The sequence below is a fragment of the Lissotriton vulgaris genome, chromosome 9 (genome assembly GCF_964263255.1).
Source record: "Lissotriton vulgaris chromosome 9, aLisVul1.2, whole genome shotgun sequence".
Classification (NCBI taxonomy): domain Eukaryota; kingdom Metazoa; phylum Chordata; class Amphibia; order Caudata; family Salamandridae; genus Lissotriton; species Lissotriton vulgaris.
The window spans coordinates 958,540,210-958,553,081 of NC_141697.1; the positions used below are offsets into that span (position 1 = coordinate 958,540,210).

The 12,872-nt window shown below is 42.3% G+C and overlaps 1 protein-coding gene across 1 annotated transcript in view; it reads right to left on the reverse strand.

Moving 5' to 3' along the window:
* LOC147692612 (voltage-dependent calcium channel subunit alpha-2/delta-2-like) overlaps positions 1-12,872 on the reverse strand; it is a 1,295,379-nt gene that overhangs the window by 128,057 nt on the left and 1,154,450 nt on the right. The window contains exon 6 of the mRNA XM_086939541.1: positions 3,834-3,972. Within this exon, the coding sequence (XP_086795667.1) occupies positions 3,834-3,972 (139 nt within the window). The remainder of the gene's footprint in view (positions 1-3,833; positions 3,973-12,872) is intronic.

Below are 12,872 nucleotides of genomic sequence, written 5' to 3' on the forward strand. Positions count from 1 at the left end.
GGTAAAGCCATTTACACTTACAATAAGCCATGTCCTGGGCAATTACTAAAGAAATACTATCAGGAGCAAGGAAATGAAACCATTTCCTCCTACTTAATCTATCACCCTGGGGGTGGCCCCAACATGGAGTCTCTGCATGAAGTAAGAGGGGCCAGGATGGTAATGGCTAAACGTTAGAGTGTGTATGGGGGTGCTAGGTTGCTATACAATGGGGAATTTATCAATTAAAGTTTCTGTTCGGGCTAGTGACACGAGTGATATATAAGGGGTATTTAGGCGTGATCTGAATTGAAGACCACAGTCAGGAATTTATGCATGGCCCTTACAAGGATTCCAAGGTCCCTTGTGTTCATTTCTGAGACTTTTGCTTTTTTCACCTAGTGTTTGAACTCCATAAGGACTATTTTTGCCTCAGTGGTTGGGTGTTAGTATGGACCAACACTCCACGTCTATATAATACACACTGTTCGTATGAGGGTAATTTTGATCCAGTCTGGACTAATTTACCTGGGAAACTCATGTTTGTTAGAATTTGCATCATTACAGATGTTTCTGTGCATTTGGGTTCCAAAGTCCTTATTCAACGCTGTGCCACATTAAAGGTACACAAAGATACATATTCTTTTCCCAAAATGCTTTGTCTGCCTCTGCTCTGAGTTTTTACCATCACATCCTGTTCTATTCATCTGTAGCTGAAACCTGGATAGTTCTCTATCACAGTTTGCTGATTAGTTGGCAAATTCCTTTCTGGGAAGTACAAAGGACTTGGCCAATCATCAGTTATCTGGCAAGAATGTGGAGGTGCTGGGAGGATGCATAAATACAGAGCATCAACTAAAAGTTGTCTTGGTATATCAGGGAGAGGAATGACAGGGACAACAGAAGTCCAACAAAAAGAGGCATGCAGGAACTTCACAGAACCATGTTGACAGTAAATCATTTTCATCTGTGTGGTTCTCCTTTAATGGTGGCTTGCTCCTTGGCATGTGGTCCAGGGTGGCGTGAGTTCAGGAGCAGACGGAGTAGGATTGCATGGTAGTTTACTCATTTCACTAAGTGGGGACTAACAGTGCTACCCCAAAGCCTTGAAGTCCTGCCACAATGAAAGCCCACAAGACGAAAGTCGTATAAGATGCTTTACAGGGAGGTGAAGGGAAAAACCAGTAGGCTGACAAATGTGGAGACACTGAGGATAGATTGATGTCATATCATCAATCTCTTATCAATTCCTTCTCATTACCAGTACCTCTGAATACAACTGGACCTAGAGAAGAAGAGAAGCAGAAGCACATGTGCCATTGGCTGAATGGAAGCGGAGAGAAGTCTGCATCTGCTCTTCTTTGCAACCAATAACTGTGAGTACATATCAATGGCCTGGTAACCTAGCCGCTTGCTGTCCCAGGAACATGAAGGACAATTACGCTGTTTCCTGCGAAGCAACAGTAGGCTATTTTTCACAGCCTGGAGCCCCAGAAAAAGACTGGTTTGTGCCCTTCTAACCTGGAAGTTGCCCTTGAGGTTAGGAAACTTGGTAAGTGACAGAGGAAATTAACCTGGACTTCCAAATAAGGTAGGACAGAGAAAATGTTGGAACTCTGCTTGGACAAAGTGCAGAGACTACTTAAGAAAGGATGAACAAGAATATTTCGTGGTCCATCCCGCTTGGAGCTTTTTATGACGAGAAAAAAAGCTTTTGTTCTCTTTGTCAAGACTAAGGGCCAGATGTATCAAGCTAAATTGCGATAGCAAACGCTGAAATTCGCGGAATTTCAGCATTTGCGATCGCAATTTAGCTGTGTGCAATGTAGGTAGGCAAAAACCTACTCGCAAAATTAGGAATCGCAAAAATTGCGATCCCCTATTTTGTGCACGCATTTAGAGAATTGCAATTTGCGATTCCCTAAATGCTATGCTAGTAGGCATTGCAAATTGCGATATTGCCTTAAGGAATCTCAAAATACCACCAAATTCAAGTTGGTGGTAATTTGCAATTTCCTAGAAAAAGCACATTTTTGCTTTTTTTAAAGTGCATGTATGTGCACCACATGTGCACATTTGAGGGGTGCAACAGGGTGTCCTTTTGGAACCCTTGCACCCTTGAAATTGCATGCGCAATTAGCGAGTACCTATTGGGTACTCGCGAATTGCGCACGTAATTCCTATGGGCCTCTTGGCCATTAGAAATTAATGGAAAGCCATTTCTTATTTGCGACTCACAAATAAAGAATTTGTAGGAATCGCTATTTTAAATGCAAATCCTACCTACATAGCTGTTTGCGAGTCCTTAATAGCGATTCGCAAAAAATCGCTATTAAGGATTTGCAAAACTGTACTTTGATGCATGTGACCCCCAAGCCCATACATGCCAATACACCCGATTTGGACAGGAGCCTCCCGATTTCTGAAGTAAAAATGGCTTTAATTTGGCTGTCTCCCCTCTGAAATTGCCTCTGCTTCAATAGAAATCAATGGGAGTAATACATTCTCCTTATTTATTTTTTATTTTTTTATTTCCCACTTTCCTCTTCTAAAATGTTGACATGTATGTATATGGAGAATTGTACAGTCCTACTCAGCAAGGCTGTGGCTTTAGACCTTGTATTGCTGGATAATTTAGGGCCCCAAAATTTCTTCTAAGTTCGAAGGTAAAACATGAGCGTGGAGAAAGGTGAAAAAATGTTATAAAATTACCCCCAGAGGTTACGCAACCTTAGTGGCTCCGTTGTTCAGGTTCGTCACGCTTAAAAACGAAAGCATCAGTGGGATTCTGCACTAATTTCAAGGGACTTTGGGGGCCGCGGGGCCCTGTTTGCTCCACTGGAACATTCTGAATTCCATTATTTGATCTAAATCAGAAGGTAAAACTGATGACTGGGTTAACTACAGGGCTGCAATCAACCCATGCTTTATTACAATAAAGGCAACCACGCCCCTGTCATCCTTGGGCTTTCTTTCGTGCATTTATGGCTTTTTGACATTTACATTTTTGAAATTCATATCCCTGGTACCCTTTAACGGATTGTAATCACCTTTGAGCCATTTACGAAATTAATTCTACTTATTTTCCTTAAATTGGTTTGACCCTTGTATTGCTTATTTTCTTGATTTGAATGTTGTTTTGGTACCACTCAAATACTTCATACGTATTATCTGAAAGAAAGCCCATTGCTTTGTGCTATAACTACCACTGCTAAGCCCAGGATTTCTCATTAATAATATACCTAACAAGTCATTAGTTTATTATCTTTATTGGATATCATATACCTCGCTCTCCCCACTGGTAACAATCCAGGATCTTTCAATATGAAACTGAGTTTTGTGAGTGTTGACAACTGGGGGAAGTTCAATATCTCCATTAAGACAGGATGTTTTGCTCTAGACAGAGTGTAGTCCAGATGTGAATACCTACAATTAAGTCACTGTACATCATCATTGTGGGGAGATATTTGAAATGGTATTGACTTACAAAACAGAGTAGACTGAATGCCAGTAAGCTTGTTTTCTTTGTCTGAACTGGGGTAGCAGAGTGGGCTAAAGAACGGTGATGGATTAAACCCAGATCAGTTGACTTGGGGTGAGTGCTTGTATTGTCAACGCTCCGTCCATCATTTCCTTTGGTTTTTCTTTTTATCCTTAACAATTCGCAACTGATTATAGATTGGTGAGCCAATAGAAGTTGGTGGAAAAGGAGAAAATAAGTAGCCTGCATATCACATTCATGCTTAACAAAAACAATCTTTTAACTTTGAGCATGTGCGTACATATTATATATCATGGACACTTTTGTGTGCTATATTTATGCACTTGCTATGCATGGGAGAGCAGCCACTCACAGCCCTTGTAGATGTCGGTGGGGATCTGGACCGCGGCGTAGGAGTAGTTGACCTTTGTTTTGAAGTGGACATCTTCTTTGAAGTCGAGCTTCAGAGAGTTCGATGGTTCCTTCTCCACATCCTCTCCTTCCGCATCATCCTAGGTGACATAAATACTAGATATTACCGAGGTGAAAAGGGGCCTAAGCCAAACGGTGTTCTAGGCTACAAAGTCACGTCTGTACAGAAACAACAGCAATCACTTACATGTCAAGCAAAGTCCCATCCCAAATACAGATTGTCATTAGACTTTACTCTTGGATAACAAGACTGTGTGCAAAGGGAAGGTGAGAGGGACATAATGCACCCCATCATAATACAGTGCATTATGAACAAAAATCTTAAACCTTCAACCAACAGCATAAACCAAATCCATCATGAGGTTATTTCGTTCTCGTTTGAGACTGCTGAGTTTATTAGTCTAGGAATGCATAAAATGAGCATTTTATTCATCCACGCAGATCTGCTGCTAAAAATGGAGTGAAGTGTGCCGAAATGGTGCAAATAAGGACTAGTGAGGGTGACCAGGTAAACATCTATACTGTGGTGGAAAATATACAGCTGATCAGCTCTGCCTAACACGGTCTTAACAGTTAGACGTGATTACACATAGTAATGTTGATGAGGTGGGATCCCCGCGTAATCATCTTACAAGCCTCCACTAAAGGAGGCATCCTAAAAAGACGGTTCAGCTGCCCGGATCGAGCGGTGTGAGCCTTCAGTTCATCAGGACTGAAATCGTTGGTCACATCATGATCAGTAGCAAAGAAACCGAACTACCTTGTTGAGATTGTACAGCTCTTAAAAGAATTTCCATAACTATACAGACCAAAATGACAAATAAGTTGACTCAATTTCCAAAAGTGTTCACTCTACTTAGCAGCCTCTCCCAGCTGTGGCGAGCAGACTTGGGAAAAACACTGGCAGTGTCAAAGAATGATTAAAGTGAAAACATGACATTATTTAAGGGATAATCTTACGCTGGTGGAACATACAGTAATAATGGTTCACACAGAAAGACTAGACTGTGAACCGTCCTGGCGGATAGTTATCATAAACACTTTGCAAACTGCATAAATAAAAATATATTTGGGGGTATTCGCAACACACATGGTGTAAACAGCCATATAAAGTACAAGCATACATGACAGTGGCTATAGAAAAGAAAATCATCAAAACCTGTACAATTTAACCATGGTATAGCAAAGTTCATAAGACATCGACCCATAATTGCTTCTGAGATTGTAATGAAAATAGCATAATCATATGGCAAAATAATCAGATGTACGTATGCTATTATTTCGTCATCGACTCTGTCTGCTGCAAAGACCTAGGAAAGAAAGCATGCTCAAAATATACCTAGAGAAAAATGCACACTTTGAAATAAATATCCACACCAAGCAGTTTAGGTCAAATTAAACAAGCTTAAACTAGATATGCACTGAATGTGCACGACTTATGGCAACTGGTGCTCTGTCTTTCACTGACTCTTCCAGCTGTGTGGGCGACTTCCTGGGACCCATTGTCCAGGGAGACCTTCCGGGGCACACTCACCATGCACCTCCGCATATGTAGTGCACATTCAGTGCGTATCTCACGGCTTGTTGAATTGGACCGTATGTGCTTGGTGTGAATATTTATTTCAATCTGTATTTTACAGACCGCTCTCACCATCACAGGCGCGAAATGTCAGGCTTCATGCGAGCCCTAGGGGCATTTATTACTGTTATTAGGTTTCCTTTCCTGGTATTCGGCAGGTGCACCCAGTGAAGGGTGCGAAATGGTGCAAATTGTGACACTGCACCCAATGTGCGATATGGTACCTGTTCTGTGTTCAGCTCACCTTCGAGCTAAAGCCTATGCTCTTGGTGGGCCACAATGGAAGCAGTGTAATTTTAAGGATTTTGGGAGCACCCAGCAAAACATTTTGAGGGCTCGCGTTGGAACATCTTTGAATTTTATTTTTATTTTCTCCGAAGTCCCACTTTGTATTAAATTACATGATAATGGTTGGAATACAGAAATAGAAAGGAGTCGAAAGAGCAAAAGTTAATTTTCCCAGGGGCCATTGGAAAATGGGACCCTGGGCAATTGCCCACATTACCCATGCCTTAAAGCGTCTCTGGGAAGATAAAATATATAAATGAAATATGTGAGGGTGGCCGAAACACATCGCATCGCCTCCTGCTCACAATCTCTGCCAAACTACACAGAGAAAAAACACACCAGCACAGGTCGAAAGGCTTTGTGCACTAATCAGAGTTTAGTGCTTTGCAAGAAGCAAACACCGAAACTCACGATGCACCTTACTTAGTTCAACTTACTAGTGGCTTGCCTCCTTTAGAAAACATGTAGTCACCTACCCATAATAATCCCTCACTCAAAAATCTCATATATGTACGCCATCCTAATGATGAAGAGATAGGAACGCTGCTTTAAATGACCCCAAGGGGTTGTCCACATCACTTTAAAATATATATATTTTTTTAAAACAGAGAAATATAGATTTCTCCCTCGGTATAGGTGTATTTTCTGAATTTGATTGTCTCCATATGCATATTAAAATCAAGACGGAAGGTGCAATGTCTGTCAATCTTCGCAATAGATTATACACCAGGATGTCATGCTCGGCCAACATCCTTAGTCATTAAAGAGGTCACTTGTACCTTACGTTAAAAAGAAATCTATCTACATGTTGTTTACACTATTTTAGAAAACCTTATGCCAAGTCAAGTCAAAGATATGTTTATTATGATCGTAATCTTTAAACAAGAGCAAGAGGCAATACCACAAGTTTAAAATATTCTCATAAAAGGTGATAAAACATGTACAAAATATTCCATTATAGATTAAAACTCTTACACACCCTTAAAAATTACAAACCAACACCAATAAAATGGCACTTATAATAAAACTTATTATCACATTAAACCACTTTTCCTTTGCTTTAGATCAGGTATATAATTCATTGGTTTAAAATTCATAAAATCCTAAAAATTACTACTGGCTTCTTAGAAGGCTCTGGACCACCTTTATATATTTTCCTAGGGCAATAGCAATCTCGATAGTGGGCATTTCTGTTAATAGGTTGGCCGCATGTGCCTTGTTCTTATATCGTATTTTAAAAATATTGGGCGCAGCCACAGTTTCCGCTGTTTTAATAATGTTAGGCAGTCTAGGAGGATATGCACAAAATCTCCTTTGGTGCCCAGGATACACCTGCAGCACCCTTTATGATTTTTGATTTAAGATCTTTATTTATCAACCATGGATTGATCCCAATCGGCAATCTTACTATCTCCTGCTTAACAGCGATTTGGAAGGATATCTAAGTAGGGAAACCAGTTTTCAATTGACCAAGAGTTCATCATAAATTCTACTGATTTTTTCTTTGCCAAATAGCCCATATCAGACTTTCTGGATACTTCTTTCCCAATAGATTTCAGCTCACTCTTAGTGCAGATGATTTGTTGCATTTCCTGGCTCTCCTCCACCTTTAGCCTTTCACAAACCTGCGCCATTCTTTCCCTACAAGCTTTTGCCCATTTTAGGTCACTATTTTGAATTTCTTTCCAACACCTTATGCATTTATAACAATCTTCGGGAAGAGGTGTGGCACAGCGGCCAGGGCACCTCACTCTGGAACATGGGGGCTCACCGACCAATCCCTGGTGCCGGCACACGTTATCCAAGTATCATGTGACTCTGGGCAATAGCTCGCTTAATCTTCACGACGGCCCCAGCACCTTGACACCCTTGGGTTTTTGTTTGCGCTTCACAAATACTGGATTTTTTTTTTCATTCTACTCTCCCACTCATGAGAATCAGAGTTCTGCTCCCTTGGTTGTTTCTGCTTGAACGGTTTCGAGTGATCACTTTGTTTATTTGACTGTAGACATCTTGTTTACAGAGGCTCATGGTTCCTTTGAGAAGTCGTCAATAATGTCTTACTCATACATGTTGGTGTAGCACATTTTACTAATAGGGTCTGGCACAATTCGTGCCCGCCAAGGCAGAACTAGCCTGAGAAAAACGTGCTATGATGTGGGTTACACCGATGTGAAACTTCCCAGAACCACTAACCAATGATGAAAAAGCTTTTACAGTGGGACCTCACTTTGAGACTGGGGAACATTTAACAACAGATCTAGGAGCCGGATGTAGAAGCATTGCAACTGTAGCAGACAGGGCCGGACTGGCTACTGGGCAGTTTGAATGCTGCTGAGCTGGGGGGCTAATTTCTTTTATAGGGACCTGCGTGTACTAAACAAAATTTGTTTTGTTTTCATTATTTCGAAGTATACGCATGTGTCCATGTACAAAATCAGCCCCACTGCAGTAAAATGTTCCAGCAGCTCGGCAGAATTCCAAACTGCCAGTAGTCAGTCCGGCCCTGGTAGCGGATGCATTTGCTACCTACAACACAGACCATCCTGGTTAACCCTGGGCGTAGTACTACGCTACGCTCACGGAGCGTGCGTAGTTTGCACTACTACGCACTACGCAAATTGCATGTAGCACAATGCAAAAACGCGTAGCGGGCATTTTTTGCTTGCTAGCGGTCCTCAACGTCTAGTTGGCGACAGCGAGCGAGCAAAATCCACATCCCGCCGAGACTTTTGTTTCTCATTGCAAGTGGTAGTGCATGCTCATGATGAGAAACTACCAGTCTGCATTGAGAAAGCTGCCGCTCAAGTACAAAGCTACTCGAGCAGCTGAAAATGACCGCTTGCACTGTGCAAGATGCTATTTGCAATGATTACACAGTGTGGACAAGCACCCGGTACTGTGCAATCAGTGCCAACATCATTTCCCTCCCGCACTACGCAGTTCGCATAGCGTGCGTAGTGCAAAGTGCACTTCACGTAGCTACGCGTAGCGCTACTACGCAAACTACGGCCAGGGTTAAGTTGGTAAAACATTACATTTAACATAGTAGAAATAATCAAAAGTAGTACTGGACCAGCAGGATAAATGACTACCACCAGCTAATTATATTTTGTACATCTCACACCTCCTTATCCATCACATTACTAGGTACTGTGATCCAAGACTAAATAGGCGCTCCTGTCTGTTCACCTTTTCACAACATCGAATCCCTTCCCACATAGGATTACAAAAAATGCAGCACTGCCGACCACACACTCCCCCACGTTGTAGCGCCGCAAGTCCAAAATGTGCTTCTGCACCCATAATAGAGTATGAAGCGCTATCAAATGCCACAATAAAATGCAGCGTTTGTGCCCACTGAGCTGCTCCTAGCTGCAGAAAACCAGCTTAGTTGCCTCTGTCCATGGTGCTGAAACGGTTGCAGCACATGCCTCCGCCCTATGAGATGGGCCTTTCAGAACAGCAGCAGTGATCTCTGTATTACCTGCACAGTCACTGCACTCACTCCATTTCTTCACGGTTTTAACCCACCTTAACACCACGGTCCCAATAACGCAGTTGAAGTCAGGAGATAAGACGAAAATCTGAGCTGAACCTTGGAGGAGGAGAAGGAGGCAGACCTGTCATTTCCGTCAGGGAAGTTTGGAGCTTACAGAAAACATATGAGGGGGCGACATATGATGTGATCACATGTCGGCGGCGGCCTCAACCTCATCAGTAGAGCATGCGCAGAAAGGAATGCGTCATGCCCACCACCTGGCCAGCACAAATAGGTGGAGACCGACTTGTTTGGAAGCTGAACTCATTAAGACTTATGCGATGTACTGATTTTCGCTGGAACTTGTGCAGAAATGACTATTTTAGCAAAACAACTTAGCGGGGAATGTTTCAGACCACACAAATAGAGGAGAAAAAAATATGTTAGGGACAACAGAATGGACAGCACTGACCTGAAGCCGACACACAAGACCAGAGTTTGAGGTAAAACAGGACCAGGCGCTAAGAAACGTCGAAGGGGCCAGTAGTCCCAGGGGAGGTCAATGGCACGGTAAAGATCGGGTTTAAGCATGTTTACTGGGGAAAAGGAGGTTGGGGCCTTAGTGGCAAAACGGAAGGTTAAGTTGTTTGGAGGATGGGGGAAGTGTTAGGTGTTTAATGTTTGTGCTTGGTACGTCATTCAAGCTTGTTAGTCGGAGGGTATGTTGTGTGAGCTCATTCTGCTTCAGAATAAAGTCGGCCATAGGCTCCTAAATTTAAAGAAAAGTCTGCGTTTCTGCCTAGTCTTCAAGACACATGCAAAGGAGCGGTAAGAGGGTGATCTTTCTGCAGCAACAATTACTCCGGATAAACATTGCAGTGAAATTTGGGCCCACAGACAAATCACCCCACTTTTGATTTCAAATGGGCTTCCTGTTCGAATAGTACAATAAAATTGTGTCTGGCTGACGGAAGGCAAGCAGGCTTATCCAAGCTGGTGTTTCCATTACCAGTTACCACCCTCGATTGGCAGAGTAGTCTGAGGAGTGGGAGAAATAACTTTGCACGCCAGTTTTGCTCTTCTTAATGTATTGTTTGTTGAATATGCATTGTGATCAGAGTTGGAGCAGGAAGTAGGAGCAGCTGGTGCGAAGATTTTCAGGTGCCACAATGAAGAATCAAGGAGGTTTATGAAGACAAGCAATCCAATAGTGGTAACCAGCAGTCCCGCCAGCATCCCCGTCAGCATCCCCCGCCAGCATCCCACGCTAGCATAGCCTCCCACGCTAGCATCCCACACTAGTATGCCACGTGCCACACAGAGCATAGAACCTTGCAGACTACCACCATTCTTTAAATATACAGCACACCTCTTTCCCTCAATTTACAAAGTCAAACTGTCAAATACATAGAAAGACCCAAGTAAAATAAAAGATTCGTAGTGTAGAGCACAACTTTTGCAAGTTGGACTTTGTTCATTATACCAACACCCCACAGTTTTGTGATCTACCCCAAATGTAGTCACTCTGCCACTTACGAGTACATCTTGTTCAGGGGTGATCTGGACTCCCCAATGAGTCCAACTCTGCAAGATTTCTTTCTGATCTTCCTCTGTATTACTCAACGTTCTGGTCTCAATCTCCTTCACCTACATCACGCTTCACTCCTCTTCCTCTTGCAAGGAGTCTGTCAGCAATGAGATTCACTTTCATTTCAATATCTAACAACAGCATTGGTCCTCTACACCCATCACCCTCTCTTTCTGCTCCATCACACTCTAAACCTCTCTAGTACAAAGCTACTTGCCTCTTGTTCAATGTTTCCAACTCTCCACAACAGCCTCCTACTACCTTTACTCTATATATAGAAAGTCCAACTCCAAACCTACCCAGTTTCACCGTGACTCAATTATCCTTATGTTCCCACTTGGGAACCATCTCCTGGCCATTCGTAATACTCCGTAATCTGGCTACCAACCTTGGTGGTCATGCAGAACAGTTGTCCGCTCAACCTAACTGCAACACCTTTAATAAGGGCCTATGATATGTCCTTATCACAATCCTAACACCTCATATACACATGATGAGATATTTAACACCATCGCTGCTAGTGATATTTTCCTCCTGTGCTGGAATTTTCAAAAGTCCAGTGATCATGACGAGCTGGGCTCGTCATCAGCCTGGTAGGAGGCAACTTCATGACGAGCCCAGCTCGTCAGGAGCCTGGAAGGGGTTAATGTTGCAAGCAGCCGTAAATGCCTCTGTTTCAGCTACTGAGCAATTCCTTTGCAATTCAGTCTTCAATCTCATTGAAAGCCCTTTGTTGCTTACTTCTCCACTCAAAAAACGTACCTTTCTCTAACAAAATGTGCAATTATTCAGCTTTTGTGGTGAAATCCTGGATAAACTTTGCATAATATTCAATCAAACCCATGACGGGTCTCAACCTGGTTTTGTACCATGAAATAGCACTCCGATCATGAGATCTGCCTTAAGTCTCACTCAGCCTTTTAAATGGTGTACCCTATGCACTCAACCTCTTCTTCCAAAAATCTATATTTTTCCTTATTGAATATCATCCTTACCACTATCAATTCATCTAATTCCTGTTATAGGACCAGATGGTCTTTTCAAATACTAAAATATCCCCCCCCCCGCCCCACCCCCGGAAATTGTCTCTCATCGTACATTGAAGTACACTAGCTGCTGACGAGAGGCTGAAGGGCACTTAGATTAACTGAAACACACCTTGGATAGATGTGAAGTCTGTCACAGCTTTGGATTGCAAACAAACCTGATTTAATATTAAGCACTCCTCAAATCCAGTTTTGAAAAAAGTACTTGCCACCCGTTAAACAACATCTCAGTGATAGTTGCTAGTGCAAAACAGCTCAAGACAATATTCTGATTTAGGCGGCAAAGCTAAAGACAAATCTCAATCTACCACAAACCTGTTTGGTGATAGCTACATGCTGCATAGTGTACCCTTTCCCTTACTATACCCTTCACCTCTTCTCTTCTGACCAAAGGTACTCTTCCAGCCTTATATGTTGATCCCTCATTTAATACTATTTTATGGACATAACCCTTCTAATACACCTAGCTTTCCTTCAAATACCTTCTTAGCACCCAACAAAATGTCTTCTCCATTGATGTGTTCCACTCCGTTACTTGTTCGGGCCTCTCAGCTTTATGATGATATGAACGTCATAAGGACAAACCCATCCCAATTTAAGTGGTGCACTCTTGGCTTCATATACTTTCCCTTTTCTCAAACACACTCCTGAAATGTGATGTCAGTCCATATGTACTCAAAAACAGTAATGACGCGCCCCTGATAATCTTGGGTAATAATATATTTAAGGTTCTACCGGACTGCTGGCCACATTGCATTGAACAGTTCTTGTCTATTATAGTGTACAATTAACCTGTGTCTGCCATCATGGTATCCTTTGGCCCTTTCATTTGAAAAACTAAACTCAATTTTCTCTCTTTTCTCAACTGGCCATTCTACACTGAGCAGTCCGTCAAATGTTTCTTCTTTGTAGGTTTCGACTGACACAACCCTGATTCTATTTCCCTATCTACACCTCAGATAAAATTTCCCCTTTCTCTACATTAGCTGCATTCTTTG